The sequence below is a fragment of the Apium graveolens genome, chromosome 8, assembly GCF_009905375.1.
Source record: "Apium graveolens cultivar Ventura chromosome 8, ASM990537v1, whole genome shotgun sequence".
In the NCBI taxonomy this organism is placed as follows: Eukaryota; Viridiplantae; Streptophyta; class Magnoliopsida; order Apiales; family Apiaceae; genus Apium; species Apium graveolens.
This window is the reverse complement of record NC_133654.1, coordinates 265,997,250-266,012,174: the sequence shown is the minus strand read 5'-3', so window position 1 is coordinate 266,012,174 and position 14,925 is coordinate 265,997,250. Positions and strand designations below refer to the sequence as shown.

General features: G+C 36.7%; 2 protein-coding genes across 9 annotated transcripts; one reads left to right on the top strand and one right to left on the bottom strand.

The window, feature by feature from the left end:
- Positions 1 to 1,936: 1,936 nt before the first annotated feature.
- On the top strand, positions 1,937 to 5,130 carry LOC141676628 (uncharacterized). Of its 3 annotated transcripts, none has more exons than XM_074482320.1 (3): positions 1,937 to 2,046; positions 3,482 to 4,359; positions 4,564 to 5,130. In XM_074482320.1, the coding sequence occupies exons 2-3, from the start codon at positions 3,489 to 3,491 to the stop codon at positions 4,914 to 4,916; spliced, it is 1,224 nt and encodes a 407-aa protein (XP_074338421.1). In that variant the 5' UTR covers positions 1,937 to 2,046; positions 3,482 to 3,488; the 3' UTR covers positions 4,917 to 5,130. The 3 variants fall into 3 exon arrangements, with proteins under 3 accessions (XP_074338421.1, XP_074338419.1, XP_074338420.1); XM_074482318.1 differs by having other exon boundaries at positions 4,537 to 5,123; XM_074482319.1 differs by lacking the exon at positions 1,937 to 2,046 and adding an exon at positions 2,154 to 2,945 and having other exon boundaries at positions 4,537 to 5,124.
- Positions 5,131 to 5,769: 639 nt separating this feature from the next.
- Positions 5,770 to 14,347, bottom strand: LOC141676627 (ALBINO3-like protein 2, chloroplastic). 6 transcript variants are annotated; one of them, XM_074482317.1, is made up of 4 exons: positions 12,427 to 14,347; positions 6,254 to 8,969; positions 5,978 to 6,093; positions 5,770 to 5,860 (listed from the first exon to the last, which is right to left on the bottom strand). In XM_074482317.1, exon 1 carries the CDS (start codon positions 14,239 to 14,241, stop codon positions 12,490 to 12,492), a length of 1,752 nt encoding a protein of 583 aa, XP_074338418.1. In that variant the 5' UTR covers positions 14,242 to 14,347; the 3' UTR covers positions 5,770 to 5,860; positions 5,978 to 6,093; positions 6,254 to 8,969; positions 12,427 to 12,489. The 6 variants fall into 6 exon arrangements, with proteins under 6 accessions (XP_074338418.1, XP_074338416.1, XP_074338414.1 ...); XM_074482315.1 differs by having other exon boundaries at positions 5,770 to 6,093; positions 6,254 to 6,902; positions 7,109 to 8,969; XM_074482313.1 differs by having other exon boundaries at positions 5,770 to 6,093; positions 6,254 to 8,301; positions 8,429 to 8,969.
- Between the last annotated feature and the right edge of the window lie 578 nt (positions 14,348 to 14,925).

Here is a 14,925-nt window from a genome sequence, read left to right as displayed (position 1 = left end):
AGTTTCAATTCATATATCTGTTAAGTGTTTTGTTATCATCAAGTTAACCCTGAATTTATGCCTACAATTCTTATAGACATAAATAGGGGGAGATTGTTAGGAGTGTATGTGCATTAGTTTGATGATATGTTTAACAAAATACTTAAGTAGAAATTTAGTGTCTGTAGCCTCAACGGATAAGACCACTTTGGCTATCCGTTGATGGCGTAGCTTTACTTAGAAATAAGTCTAGTGTTGTAGCATATTTCAGTCTCTGCATTTAAAATGTAATTCTTGGAAGTTGAGAGAAACTATGAGTCATGTTGACTGCTAGATGATATGCAGATAGGAAGGCCAATTGTAAATACTTCATGCCTTGTAATTTTGTATAAGTGAAGTGGTATCAACGGATGACTTAAAGACCTTCAACGGATGAGAAGCTAAGCTTCAACGGATGTCTCTAAAGCTTCAACGGATAAAGTCATCAATGGATAACATCCTTCAACGGATGAGTGCATCAACGGATGAAAGCTTCAACGGATAACATCCTTCAACGGATGAGTACATCAACGGATGAAAGCTTCAACGGATGTTCTGATGATTAGCCGTTGATAAGGGGTAGTTGTACCTTCAAACAGAGGCACATGGGTTGATAGAGACAACTGAGATGTGGTAGCCGAATTTCAGGAACAACAGAAAAAGCAGCCGTTCTTCTTTAGTACAAAGATGCAATAGTCAACAAAGTACTGGAGTGAACAGGAAAAGAAGCAAGTGAAGATCTTATTTTATTACTGTATTTTATATTGTTCTTCACTTGTACACTTGGTAATATATAAACCAAGTAGAAGCTAGTAATTGGAAGAGAGATTTTCCAGAGCTGTTTAGAAAAATATTGAGAGAAAATTCATCTAGTTTGTACTAGGATGCAGCTGTGATCAACATTGTTTAATCACAGATTTTCTAAAATACCATCTCTGGTGGAACAACAAATCCACCAGAAAAGTTTTTAAGGTCTGTTGTGTTCTTTACATTTGTGCTTGAATATATATCTGTCTGTATTAGCTTAAAGCAATTCACACACTTGTTCTTCTTGAACACACAACTTTCATAAACTGCTCAAAACTTGAAAAAGTTTTGAGATTTACATTCAACCCCCCTTCTGTAAATCTCATTGTTAGTCCACTAGGAATAACAATAATACATATTGAGAGAGATATTTTTCAAACAATTGAAAATGAAGAAATTATGAAATAATTTCAGAGTATGAAAGATAGGCTAATGATCTTGTGAATATTACATTATACTATATGTTCATTTGCTCTTTTGCTTATATATGTTGATTTGATTACAATTTCTTTACGGCATTCCTTAAATTGAAACCTGGATCCGTTGCTGCCCGGTCCAACAAATAGTGTGCACCTATATAGGAAGGGTGTATATGTATCATATTCTCGTAATACATATTTAAAATATGAGATTGATACTTTTAAATATGTACTCACGTAATTTAGGTGAGTATGAGACATTTTTTAATATGAATACATAATGATATTATTGTAATCAGAGAATTAATTTAAAAACTTACAATTCTGTCATTAAAAATACATTATGTAATCAGGTAATTCCCCCTAAATATGTATTTAATGGTATTTTTATCTTAAAATATTTATTTGAAAAAGTTTTAAACTCATAATTTAAAATTGTTAATGAAACGACACTTTTCATATTTGAAAATTACAATTCAATTTTTTTCCTCTATTTATAAACATTGTACCTTTTTTTAGGGATACGAACATCCTACTTAATTACCTCTAAAAAATCATTTAAGAAATAAATAGTAAAAGATTTAAAAAGTCTTATTTTTTAAATATTCAGTAGAACCATATAAAGTCCAATCAATGATTGGACTTTGGAAATCCAGTCCGGAAAAAAAGCCCAACCCGACACCCTATATATAATTGTAACGGTTTCATAAATTCGATATTGGCTCTCCATTTCTCTCTTTGCGCGCGCTTTTCGGGAAGCTCGTCTCCTCAATCCAAAGCCCTATTCTGTTCTACTGCATTGGTAAATCTCTCTCTCTCTCTCTCTCTCTCTCTCTCTCTCTCCCTCTCCTCTCCTCTCTCTCTCTCTCTCTCTCTCTCTCTCTCTCTCTCCCTCCCTCTCTCTCTGCATTCTCAATTTGTAAACTTATACACACATTGATTTATTCGTGTTTATAGATGTATTTGTTATACAGATTAATTGATCAAATTGGTGCTTGTTTCGTAGACAAACCTAGCACATTCTCTGATTTTACATATGTTTGATGCTTTATTCTTATTATTATTCGTGTTTTAGGGTTTGTTAGGGTTTTAAATTTTTAATTGAGAAGTCCTGCTGATTGTTGCTTATCTTTATTGACATCGATTTAATTATCTACCTGCTTGCATTAGTTTGTTTGGTCTGATAATGTATGCTCCTATATATGTCGTTCTCTTGTTTGTAACTATATGTTTTGATTGATTGGTCGATTGTTACGTCTTGATCGATATTGATTAATTGTGTCTGTGTGTGTATGTCCACATGTGTTTACTGATGATAAATTGAATTCGATTGATTGAATTTGTATAGGTTTAGAATTTTAGTTTGGGATATAATGTTTTAAAATTTTAATGAACTTAACGACCTATTGTTTCTTTTGATTTACAATAATTGTTAAAGGATGAAAAATAACAGGAATATATAGATGAGACAAATGTTGATTATCCGAGCTACCATGCCAGGTGAACAACGGCCCAAGCTAAAAGATCTTATCAGTCGACAAATATAAAAATATAATATCACATGGTGCTTTCGTATGTTATACTAATCTGATTTGATTGCTTTTGTGGAGATCCCTATCTCTCGATCTTTCGCTCTGAAGTCTTTATATTTAGTTCGTTGATCGATCGGATTCGGAACCCATATGATATAACATGAGAATAGTGAGTATGCAGTATGATTCTTTTTCTTTTTTTGTATATATATATATATATAGGGGACAATGATCAAATACAAACTTCCAAACTTTTTTTGTTCAACACATTTATATCTTGGGTTCAATATCACCCCTATATATGTGTGTCATTTTAGTTATGCTTTATTCGGATTATTTTTGTGTTTTAGAGTGTTAGGGATTTAAATTATTGTTCTACCCAATACAACTTTTATCCCTGATCATAGATTTGTCACCTCTAATTGTAATCTTTATATAATATATGTCCTGGCCTTCTTTTTGATTTGCTTTTTGATTGAATTCGGTAACTCCATGGATTTGTAATTAAATTTCTTGTTTGTCATGCTGATTGTTGCTTAACTTCTATATTATCAATTGAGTTATTAGCTATTTGTTTAAGTTTTTTTTTTGTTTTAATAATTTATGCTCCTATATATGTCTGTCTATCGGTCTTGTTTAATTTATTAATTCATTAGTCGTTTATTGGTCCGACTTATTTGCTAATTTTAGTTTTACATGACACAGGTTCTTGATGAAGACGGACATATGTACTTCTTCAAACAATCCCTACTGGCTTGACCCTGAACAAATTTATCTACGTAATTTTAACCCCACCATCACTGGTGAAACTCCTCATTTTGACCCATTTAACCCTGAAAAACGCTTTATCAGTTCTCCCACCCCTTCCTACTCGCCTGGCGAAGCTACTCCTACCATTGACCCTGAAACCTCTCTTAGGCATGATTTCTCCCGCACCTTCCCGGGGGATATAACCAAATATCATCCCTTCGACCCTGAAAACTTTGACCCTGTAAGCTTTTTTTATGGCGGTTTCCCCCCTTCCTCTGGTGAAACTGCTAAATTCGACCCCTCTGACCCTAAACTACATCCCCAGGATCCAGAGCTGTCGGATGACATGCTTGATGATCAATATCCTCCCAAGTGTGTCCCCCTTACTCCTGAAAATTGTCTCCGGTATGGTTTCTCCCGCACCTACCCGGGTGATATCACCAAATATCACCCCTTTGACCCTGAAAACTTTGACCCTGAAAGCTTCTTTTTTGGCGGTATCATCCCCTCGGGCGAACCTGTTAAATTCGACCCCTGTGATCCTCCGCAGGATCAAGAGCTGTTGGATGTTAGTTCTGATGATCAACCTTCTGCTGAATTTGACCCCTTGTACCCTGTAATCGGTGTTTGGGATGATTTCTCCCCCTCCTACCCGGGGGATCCTGCTAAATTTCATCCCTTCGACCCTGAAAACTTCGATGCTGAGAACTTCTTCCTTTATGGCGCTTACTCATTCTTGGGTGGACCTTCTAAATTGGACCCCCATGATTGTAAAATACATCCCTGGGATTCAAAGCTTTTGGATCTTGAGGATCAATCTCCTGATTTAAAAGGTTTGTGAGTCATATTTTCTTTCAGTTTTCATTTTTTTTTCAATTATCAATATTATAAAATTGTAATTCTGTGCTGAAATTTGAGATATCTGTTGATTTTTAACCTCTTGCAAATAAATTATGGTAGTTAATTCGGTATGTGCTCATGTTCTGTTTCTATTTTTGTATGGGATGCAGCCAAAGTTGATGGCAGTGTGCTAATAGCTGGTGAACATGTTGGAGGCTGTGTGAAAGGCATTGGTGAACCGAACAAACCTACGGATATTCGCGATAAAACTCTTTCGGATGGCTGTGGCAATTTCAAGGGGAATCCGACTATTGTCGAATTGAGTGGAACACATGCAAACCAGTCGAACAAGAAAGATAGTTCAAGTGCAAGCAAGGCGGCTGGGAACGCACCTGGAGAGGAGGATACATGGGGAAGGGTTTGTGAAGAATTAAGTAGAGAGAATGGGCACTTTGCTAGGAATTGTAGTCTGGGAGCTGCTGATGGTAGAAAGTCTGGAGGTCATGGTGGGGGAAATATTAGTAGGGCACTTTGCACGAGGATGCCTTAGCTCGAAATATTGAAATTAATAGAAGTACTTTATGTTTGGACTGGAACTTGTATGTTTATATCTGTTTCTTCTTTCATCACCTGTGTTGTAGTGTAAACCTTACTTGCTTTGCTGTAAGTTGTTACTTGGTCGCTCCATATCCTTGAATGCTTTCCAAATACAAATTTGTTCATATTGTGTGGTTTCAGACATCTGAATTGTAGTTGGTTAAATTATTGGAGCAATAAAAATTTTTATTTATCAAAAAAAATTGTTGTTTCTAAAACTCTTAAATCGTAAGAGCTGGTTTCAGGATTTAGAGCTGGTAAGTTTTCTACTGATACTTTGCCTAACATTGTTTCTGATGCTTCTGGTCTGGTCATTCAAAAGGGAAATCGACAATTGTCGAGTCAAGTGGAACTGCTGCTGCAAGCTCTAGGGGTAACAAGGCTGCTTCGAACACATCTCGAGAGAAAGAAACAGGGGGAGAGGGTGGTTCCAGGGGTGACTTAGTGGAGAGACTGGACACTTTGGTAGGAAATGTAGTCTAGGCAACAACAGTAACGAGAAATCGAAAATGGCCTAGCTCAAATAATTGAATCAAGTAGAACTGCTTCAAATTTTGACTGAAGCTTGTACATTTGAAGCATTGCTCTCAGCTTCCCAGTGACAAGCTTACAATCATACAGTTTATTCTTTAGCTTTTGGCAGAACTTAGCCCTTGCCTTTTATTTTCTCCGCAGCAGGGCAAATATATCATTCTTGGGGTCAAAATAGTACAACATTTATGAATGTGTAGAATTACTATAAAAGCTAAACATGAACTTATCTATCACCTAGAAGTGTAGGACTCAGAACAGAATCAGAAGATGCATCTTGTAAAGCATGCTGACTTGCTTAAGTCGATTCTGTAATTTATGGGCCAAATCAGTCTGGTTCTTCATTTGGCGATGCTTACATTCACCCTAGCCATAATTATTTGCTCATGAATCAATCAAACAGTCTTAAAAACACATACTCCTAAAAAACTAATATTCTTTGCTGTGAGGAAATTAAAAAAATGCAGGCTTCAGATAACTAACTATGGTTTGATTTGTTTGTCAGCCTTTCTTTTGGCTCTCCTTCCTCTGGACCTCATATATGGCTTAAATCCAGCATTTTCATTCTCTTCCGATTCATCCAGATCTCTTAGAGATTTCTGCACATTCAACATTTACTGAATTTACACCAGCTTTAACTGTATAGCTTTAACATTTACATGCATATGCACATACAGAGAGAGAGGGAGAGGGAGGGAGAGAGAGGGAGAGAGAGGGAGAGAGAGAGAGAGAGAGAGAGAGAGAGAGAGAGAGAGAGACCTCTCTAAGCTCATTAAAGCTGACTACGTAAAAAGTTACAGCAGCAGCTGCTACAACACCCAGCAAGGGGAGGCCTAGTTGTTGAATTCCATCCATTACTTGTATGTTGCACCTTCACACCCACAGACAGTTAGAAAGAGGGATAAATGGTCTTCAGTTTCTCAAGAAAACAACACTGATGATGCTGCACCAATGAAAAAAAAGTGGATATAGGATAATGTTCTGTGCCTTATTATCAAGGCCTGTGTATAAACCTGGGCCATCAGTCTCACATGGGAGGAATTAGTGCCTGACATGTTTGGCCTACTATATATTTTTTATCCAGCCCAATCAACAACATTAAAGGGCATAAAAAATGCTAGCTCTATTTCTTGCAGCAATGGGCCTATAAAAACACAAACTATCAGATGTTACACTCCGCATACCCTACCCAGTATGATATGCTGCAACAACCTGTTTACCCCTGACCGAAATGTGTGCCATTCAATTGTGTATGAGAAGTTTCTGCCTCACCATTGTGTACTAGCATAAAGAGATTAAAAGTAGGAACGTAAAAAAGAAATAGGCAAATATGAGACCTGAATAGATTAGAAGTAGGAGAAAAACAGCTTGGCAATTGTTCACACCAAAAGTAACTTACCAACTCCAGCTTATAATTAGAAAAAGACAAAGAAACAAGAAATTGTCAGTTCCAAGGTTAATATGTTTCCAGGAGTAAAACAAAAGCTGCAGAAACTTTTCCTCATCCATAATTGAGTACTACACGAATTTCCGCTGTTTTCATAATGTTATGCTTGTTGTTTCACTAAATCTTTTGAATCGGAAATTACATCCTATTATGCATGCTTAGAGTACCTTTTTATCTGCGGACCTTATGCTTCGTAATGTGGTCACATCTAGCATGCAACTATTACTGTCTTGTTGGGATTAAGTTATACTATCTGTAGAGAGAGGAATGCACACAATAACACCCATAAGATATATCTATAAAAATTTCTGGTGACACAGACGTGAATGATTGTCCTCATTTGCAATAGTTCCAGGTACATATTATGAGCAGAGCAGTTCGCAATGGCTTTGTGCAGGTAATTTTCAGCCTCAGGCTTACAACCTTCATTTAGTAAAGCACTTGCAAGAACTGGTAACCCTCACAATAATTAGCTTTGATCTTTGCATCAGCCGGCTCATTCATGTGGCCAATTTTAGATGCCTTCTGCAGTCCTCACATTCCTTATATAGGCGACCGCACCAAGTGACAATCAACTAATCATATCTTTAACCTACCTCAGACTCAGAGGACCTGCGTGAAGAACTTGAGAATGAATGGTTCAAGTTCTCTACTGCCTCAGCCAGCGATCCATCCTACAATAGTGTCGGTCCAAAGACAGTCAGCGACCTTATGTTTTTGGGGTCCTACCATGCTGGTCTTACTAACAGAAAAACTTTCTGATTATACCCCTTCAATAACATTTGAATCAAAAGGTTAACCAACTCTTCGGACTTAAATTTGTAGCATAAACTTTCTTTAAATTCTTCACTGAAGTACTGACTAAATTTTCACCTGCCATGCACATTTCTCATTCTTAGCCAACAACTTTGCAGTACAATCCTTCATCGGCAACAATTACAAACAGTTGCATTACCAATAAAAAGACTGACCTTCCACCCCCAGCGGAATAAAAACCCACAGAAAAATTTAGGCAACACCGACCATCCAAAAAAGACATAGGCAACCAAAGCATTAAGCTTCTATCAGACCACTCCCTAACCAACATTTACCAACCGTAAGTGCCACATCACTCACATGCAAACCAGCAACCAACAAAGGAAACAGAACACCCCAAACCCCTTAAAATCACAAAACACCTCCATTATCAAGACCCAGGTGATGATTCAAAGCTATTCTTCAAATCGTAGCAAGACCCACAATACAAGGCAATTGAATCACCACTGCAAAATGTGCCATACCAAAGGCGAAAAAAATAAAAGCTTTCCTTTGTTTCGTAAAGTACTTAAAAATGATCTGCATAACTTTTACCCGAAAAAGTCTGTTGAGAAAGGGAGGGCAATTTAGGCGGAAGCATAGATATATATTTAAGCACAGCGAGCTGATATATAAGTAACGGAAACATAGCAATTTTACAAGAAAGTACAGAAGAAAATATAATCACCCACCATTGAACGCCGATGGCTGGTTAAAACGTTTCAAGGAGTGAAAAGTTGCCTGTCCAGACCTTAAACACTGATCCTGATTCATGTCTGTGATCCCCATATATTTATTGTATTTTTTAAACATTGGACACAGCTAAATTGTTGGGTGTCATAATGTACACAATCTTTCCAAATAGTATAACTTAATGCCAGCAAGATCATCATTCTTGTGTGCTAGATACAAATATACGATTAAAATGTAAAAACAGAAAGTCTCAAGAAAATAAAGAGTACTCTAAAAACATGACAATATGTGTTCAGGTCAATTAAATTTATAGAGACAACTCAACATAAAATCAGCAAAAAATTCATGTGGTACTCAAAAAATATATTAAAAAAACTTTCTACCTTTTTATTGTGTATTGGAACTTGATTCCAGAACAAAGTCAACAAGAGTGCTTCAGTAAACTGGATATCAGAAAACAGCCTTCTTTTTCTCAGTAAATCACAAATCTTTGCCATCATGAGTAGACTTGGATTTCACTTCAAAGTTTACTCGGAAAACCTGAAAGTATTGAGAATTCAAAGTTGATGCTAGCAAATTTAGATTTTGTTCACTTAACCTGAATCTATAATCCAATATAAACACATTTCACCACCAAAATATCATAATAAGCAAATCCTCTTGTTTGGGATAAAAAAGAAAAAAATCAATCATATGCGGAAACCGTAAATCTTAATATTGTGAAATGTTCATTTGTAAAGTATGACCAAAAGAGATACGGAACACGGGCGCACGCGCACGCACACACACACACATTGAGAGAGAAATAACAAGAGATCTGGGATTATGATAATACGGCTAGATCTGAAAGTTGATTTTGAGATATCTAATATTGATGGCAAAATCATGTTTCACCCTCCTTTAATGGCCTTTCGCGTTGTTTCCCCCCTCCAAAACCCTAAACTTACCATTTCAGGGGAGTGGACTGCATACTCGGTAATATTACCTGATACTACCTGGTGATATTAGGCACGCGCACACACACAATTAGACAGTCAAAAAACTAGAGGCTAATAGGAGCTTAAAAATTTTAAAAATGTAAACATTCAAAATGGATTAATACAACTGTCTTGAAAAAAATTGAGCGTAGTCTAAATTTAGAGCAGCCATCAAGTAATTGCAATGAGAGAGTAGAAGTGGAAAAGTGAAGAGGGAGAAGCAAACGTAAGACAGGTGAAAAAACCAGTTAGAGACCATCATTAAACAATAATTTACCAATGTAAGGGCCACTTTAGTTATATGCAACCCAGGAATCAACAAAAGAAACAATAACCCAAAAGCCGATAGGCCATTTGCTTAAAAACCTGAAAACATAAGGAACCCCGTCATCAAAAACAGGGTGATGACAAAAGGCCATTCTCAGAACCATTGTGACTCCCAAAATAAAGCAGGGCATTTGAAAATTTACCGCGATGGACACAAAAAAAAACTCAACAGGAGCTTTGTCATCTCTTTAAATTTCTAATTACTGTGTTATAGGTCATGATATTAGTTGGTGCAAACATAATGATTCCAGATGGTTGGTTCCTTTAAATTACTAACATGGTGCACATGAAGATGCAAAATTAATGGATAACTCAGGCTCCTGCAAGCTCAATTATGATCAATGTAGATCCTATATGGAGGAGTGCTAAAAAGGAAGAGGTCGAAGGCCATGAAAAAGAGAATGTGCCTCCGCCTTAGGATGAGCCTAGGGGCGAGGTTGATGTATTTGCAAGATTCGAGGAGTCCTTGACCATCTAGAGCAAAGGAGACTGAGTAAAAAATGCAAACTTATAGGAGAGGGCAAGAGGCAAGGCACTTGCTAAGGAATAATGAGCAAGGATTTAACATGGGGGATGGTTTTATGGAAGCCCTCATCAGTTCCTCAGAATCATTAATTAAGAATAGGGATAAAATTGCTCACAATATTAGTGATTTGGCTCTCATCTACCTAGCAGTTGAGCATTACTCTAATCAATCACTTATAGTAGTTAAAATGTTCATGTACATACAAAATCGAGAATATGCAGTACATCGTCATAAGTTTGAACATCAACATGTAGCACTAACGCACTATCAATAGTACATATTAAAGTCAAGTCGGACAACTGTACTCAACAATGTCAGATGATAAAAAATGCTTGAGCCAAATATCACATCTACGAATTGTCGAATTGCAAGATACCGTCAGGCATATTTGGTCAAATATCGACTAACTGAACTTGTGTTTGTTCAAAAATGTATGCTTATCATTCTCAACATGCTGGCACTTGATATTGTAGTCACAATTGCAGCTTAAATTACATAAATCCAAAAAAAAAAATCTATATACCTACATAGATAAATGTGCTAAAACGGATTATATGTTAATCTTTTACTCTTTTATTCATTGACAATTAAGCTCTTTGGGAAACAACTATTAGTAGGAAGTACCATGATATTTGTTGTAAAATTGCCGCTCCAAAAGCTCGTTGGGAGTAAGTTTGCTATCCTCATAATTGCCCTCATATACGAAATGTGTTATTGAAGCACCAATGTACGGTCATATCCAGGTATTCAAGATGTTTCATACCACATAACGACATCTCATCAAAAACAATATTATATAGGGTAGCTTCACTTATAGATTAGTAATTTTGTTCTTTTTGCCAAAAAAACCATGTTAGTGTCCCGTGTTTCAAGGTAAATGTATGACTTTCCAAAATTGTTGCATTCGTTATTTATGATAGCCACCCGATCTAGTCCCAATTTGTATGTCATGTTCAAAGAAAAGCATGTTAAATAATAAGCTGAAGCTAGATAGTTCAAGAACCAGGAACAAGTAACATCCCTACGGTCATACTCTGTGCAAGTCCACTAGAATGAAGCAGAGACTTGAGGTTTGCCCTCAGCCCCAATTTCACATGGTTTGTTCTAGTCCTTACACTAAGTAAAAGGATTTTTAACTCCGAGATTATTTTTCATTGCAAAAGGAATAAATATCAAACCATTAAAAAAGTAACCAATTCCATATTCCGATAAGATGTGAAGCTTTTCATATGACTCATATGAGCTATTGTTCAGCTATTCAGTCTTTTTGTCAATAACTTGGGCAGTCTAATAAAACAAGAACAATGGACTGGCTTTTTGATTGAAAAGATAACGAATAATATATTTTAATAATAGACAAGTGCACGCAGAAAATAGTTATGATACTAATACCTACTAATATTGGGTACGGTCACAAAAAATACGGTTATGCACACCAAAAAACAAGATTGGTAAACAATCTAGAGGCTTACATAGGAGTTTACTAAAACACTATCCAAATACAGCAGCTATTGAGTACTTGCATTAAGAGATTACAAGCAGAAAAGTAAATGAGAGATAAATAAGCATAAGTGATGTTAAGAGACCGTCTCCTGTTATGGATTAGTGCTTGTCAAAGCAGATGTAGGTTTGAGTTTGAAGTTCTGCTCTTTCTTTTACAGGGTATACACTGTTTATTATAATATTCTTTTGCGTCTTTGATATTATTAATTAGCAATTATATATTTATCAAAAAGAAACAATAAAGTTTCAGTGTCAGGTTAACATGTTTACACAAGTGAAACGTTGACAATTATCTATACTTGGAACGCTGTTCCTTGTGCATGTTACTCGTGATCGCCAATTTGTTTCTTTAAAAGGCATGGTTAAAATTGTTGGGTTTATATGTGCATGTCTATTGATAGTACAATTAAATGCCAGAAAAATGGTCTTTGTTGCATGCTAGATACGATTAGATTAAAAAGCAGAAAGTCACCACCCAAAAAAGGGTTTTAAAAAATATGAGAATATAATTCATATTGAATAAAAAATGGTGAAACAACAAACTTAACATAAAATACAGCAAGAAAGTATGTGATCTTTATTCTGTCTGAGAGGTAGTTTCTACCTCTTTATTGTGTCAGGAACTAGATTACAGAACAAAATTAAACAAGTATGTATACGTCACCTGGACATTGAAATGCAAACTTCTTGGCCCCCATAATATTATTCATATTTTGTATGGAGCAACTCATTGACCCTTCCTCTTGTTGTGGACCAGATCACTTACTACATGATCATCTTCATTTTGCAACTGTTCCAGGTACACATTATAAGCGGAACTGTATGCAACAGCCCTCTGCAAATACTTTTCAGCCTCAGGCTTACGACCTTCATTCAGTAAAGCACTTGCAAGCATTAGCAAACCATCATAATAATGAGCTTTGCTCTTTGCATCAGCCGGCTCATTCATGTGGCCAATTCTTTCCAAATGCGGAACCCCTTCTGCATTCCTCCCATTTCTTATATAGGCAACACCACACCACATAGAAGCGAGAATCAATTGATCAATTTCTTCTACCTTGCTCGGAGGACCTGTGAGAAGTATGTTAGAAACTGCACCTTCCAATTTCTCTACAGCCTCAGCCAGCAACCCATCTTGCAATAGTGTCTGTCCCAAGACAATCAATGACCTTATGTGTTTAGGGTCCTTGTTCAGTGCCAGTCTAAGTAATGGAACAGCTTTTTGTTTATCCCCTTTTGCCAACATTCGAATTGAAAGGTTAACCAACTCTTTGGGACTTAAATCTTTCGCAGAAACTTTCTTTGGATGCTTCGCTATTGTATCCACTAAATTTACACCTACCACATCATCTACTTGGGTATTCTCATTCTCAGTCAACTTCTTTACAGGACCATCCTTCACTGGCAGACCAAAATAATTACGAAAACTTGCATTACCAATAACCAAATGCTGGACCAGAGTTGAAACACTATTTGCAACCCAATAAACCGAACCCCCCTGTGGAATAAGAAACCCAACAAAAAGCATAGGCAACACCAAACCATCCAAGAAAAATTTGTACCCCCTAAGCATTACCCTCATTCTATCAGGCCACTCATTAATCGAAAATTTACTAAACGTTAGTGCCACATTAGTCACATGCAAACCCGCAACCAATACCGGAAACACCGCACCCCAAACCCCATACGGCATTTGTGTCAAATCTTGAAACCACAAAATACCCCCACTATCAAAACCCGGGTGATGATTCAAAGCCATTCTCCGAATCGTGGTAACACCCAAAATAAAACAAGGCATTTGTATCACAACCGGCACAATGTGCCACACCAACGGAGGACAACCAACAGCTTTCCTCTCTTTTGTAAAGTACTTAAACTGCTCTACATAACTTTTACCCGAAAAAGGCCTCGGAAATGGAGGGGGCAACTTAGGCAAAAGCATAGATATTTGTTTTAGCATACCTAACTGATATATAATCAAAGGAAACATAGCAATTCGAAAAGCAAAAACAGAGGAAGATATAATTACCCACCACGAAAAACCCGAAAAATCATGATAACAATCTAGCAAAGAAATCAAAGCACGAACCGGAAAAATTGAATCTTGCTCACTTACAACATTAGCAACACTGTTCAGAACTTCAGAATCAAAACCTGGGTCACCCAATTCGGGTCGGGTCAAAACCGGGTCCAGATCAGGGTCGTCTCCCCCCACACTGTTAACAAACTCAGAATCAAACCCATGATCAGAGAAGTCGGGTCGCGTCAAAACCGGGTCATGATCCGGGTCGGGTCGATGATTAGTGGAGAAAGAGTGGGAGAGAGTGTAAGTATAGTTAGGAGAGTGTGTGTATAGAAATGGTGTTGATGAGGTGGGTTTGATTGTATTGGAGTGTAAAAAGATTGGGTTTTTAAGTGGGAGTTGCCGGCGGCGAAGAATGAGCTTGGAGAGTAGTGAAAATGATGGCCGGAATGTCATTTCCGGTGGCCGGAGAAAGGGATGAGTCGTAGGTTGATTTGGTCAAAATTTTGACAAGTCTCGTTTGTTTAAACCCTTCACTTGTGTTTGTGTAGTCGTTGATTAAGAAAAGCAACAAGAGAGGTGTAAAAGTAATTTTCTAATGGTAAACATATTTCTAATTTGATTTAAAAAACTACTCCCTCCGTCCCAACCAATTCTTTACGTTCTGTTTGGACACGGAGGTTGAGAAATATATATAAAGTAGTGAAAAGTAAAAAGAAAAGTGGGTAAAATGGTGGGACCCATTGATTTTTAATATATAAATGGGAGATAGTTGAGTAAAAATAGTGCAAAAAGGGAGCAAAGTGGAAAAATGATGGGATCCATTGACTATTTTTGGTAAGTTTTGAAATGTAAAAAATTGGATGAGACATACCAAAAAGGAAAGTGTAAATAAATGGTTGGGATAGAGAAAGTATTTATCACTCGAATCTCTAACTTTTAAATATGGATTTTTCTAGTCTGTGCTCATAACACATGCTAAGAAAGTTTGATAGATCAATTATAACGCATGCTAAGAAAGTGTGATAGATCAATTATAAAAATTTGATTGGTTGAGAGCTCATTAATAATGATGGACCCCTGCATGCACAAAAATCTCCACCAATCAAATTTTTATAAATCATCTATCACACATTCTTA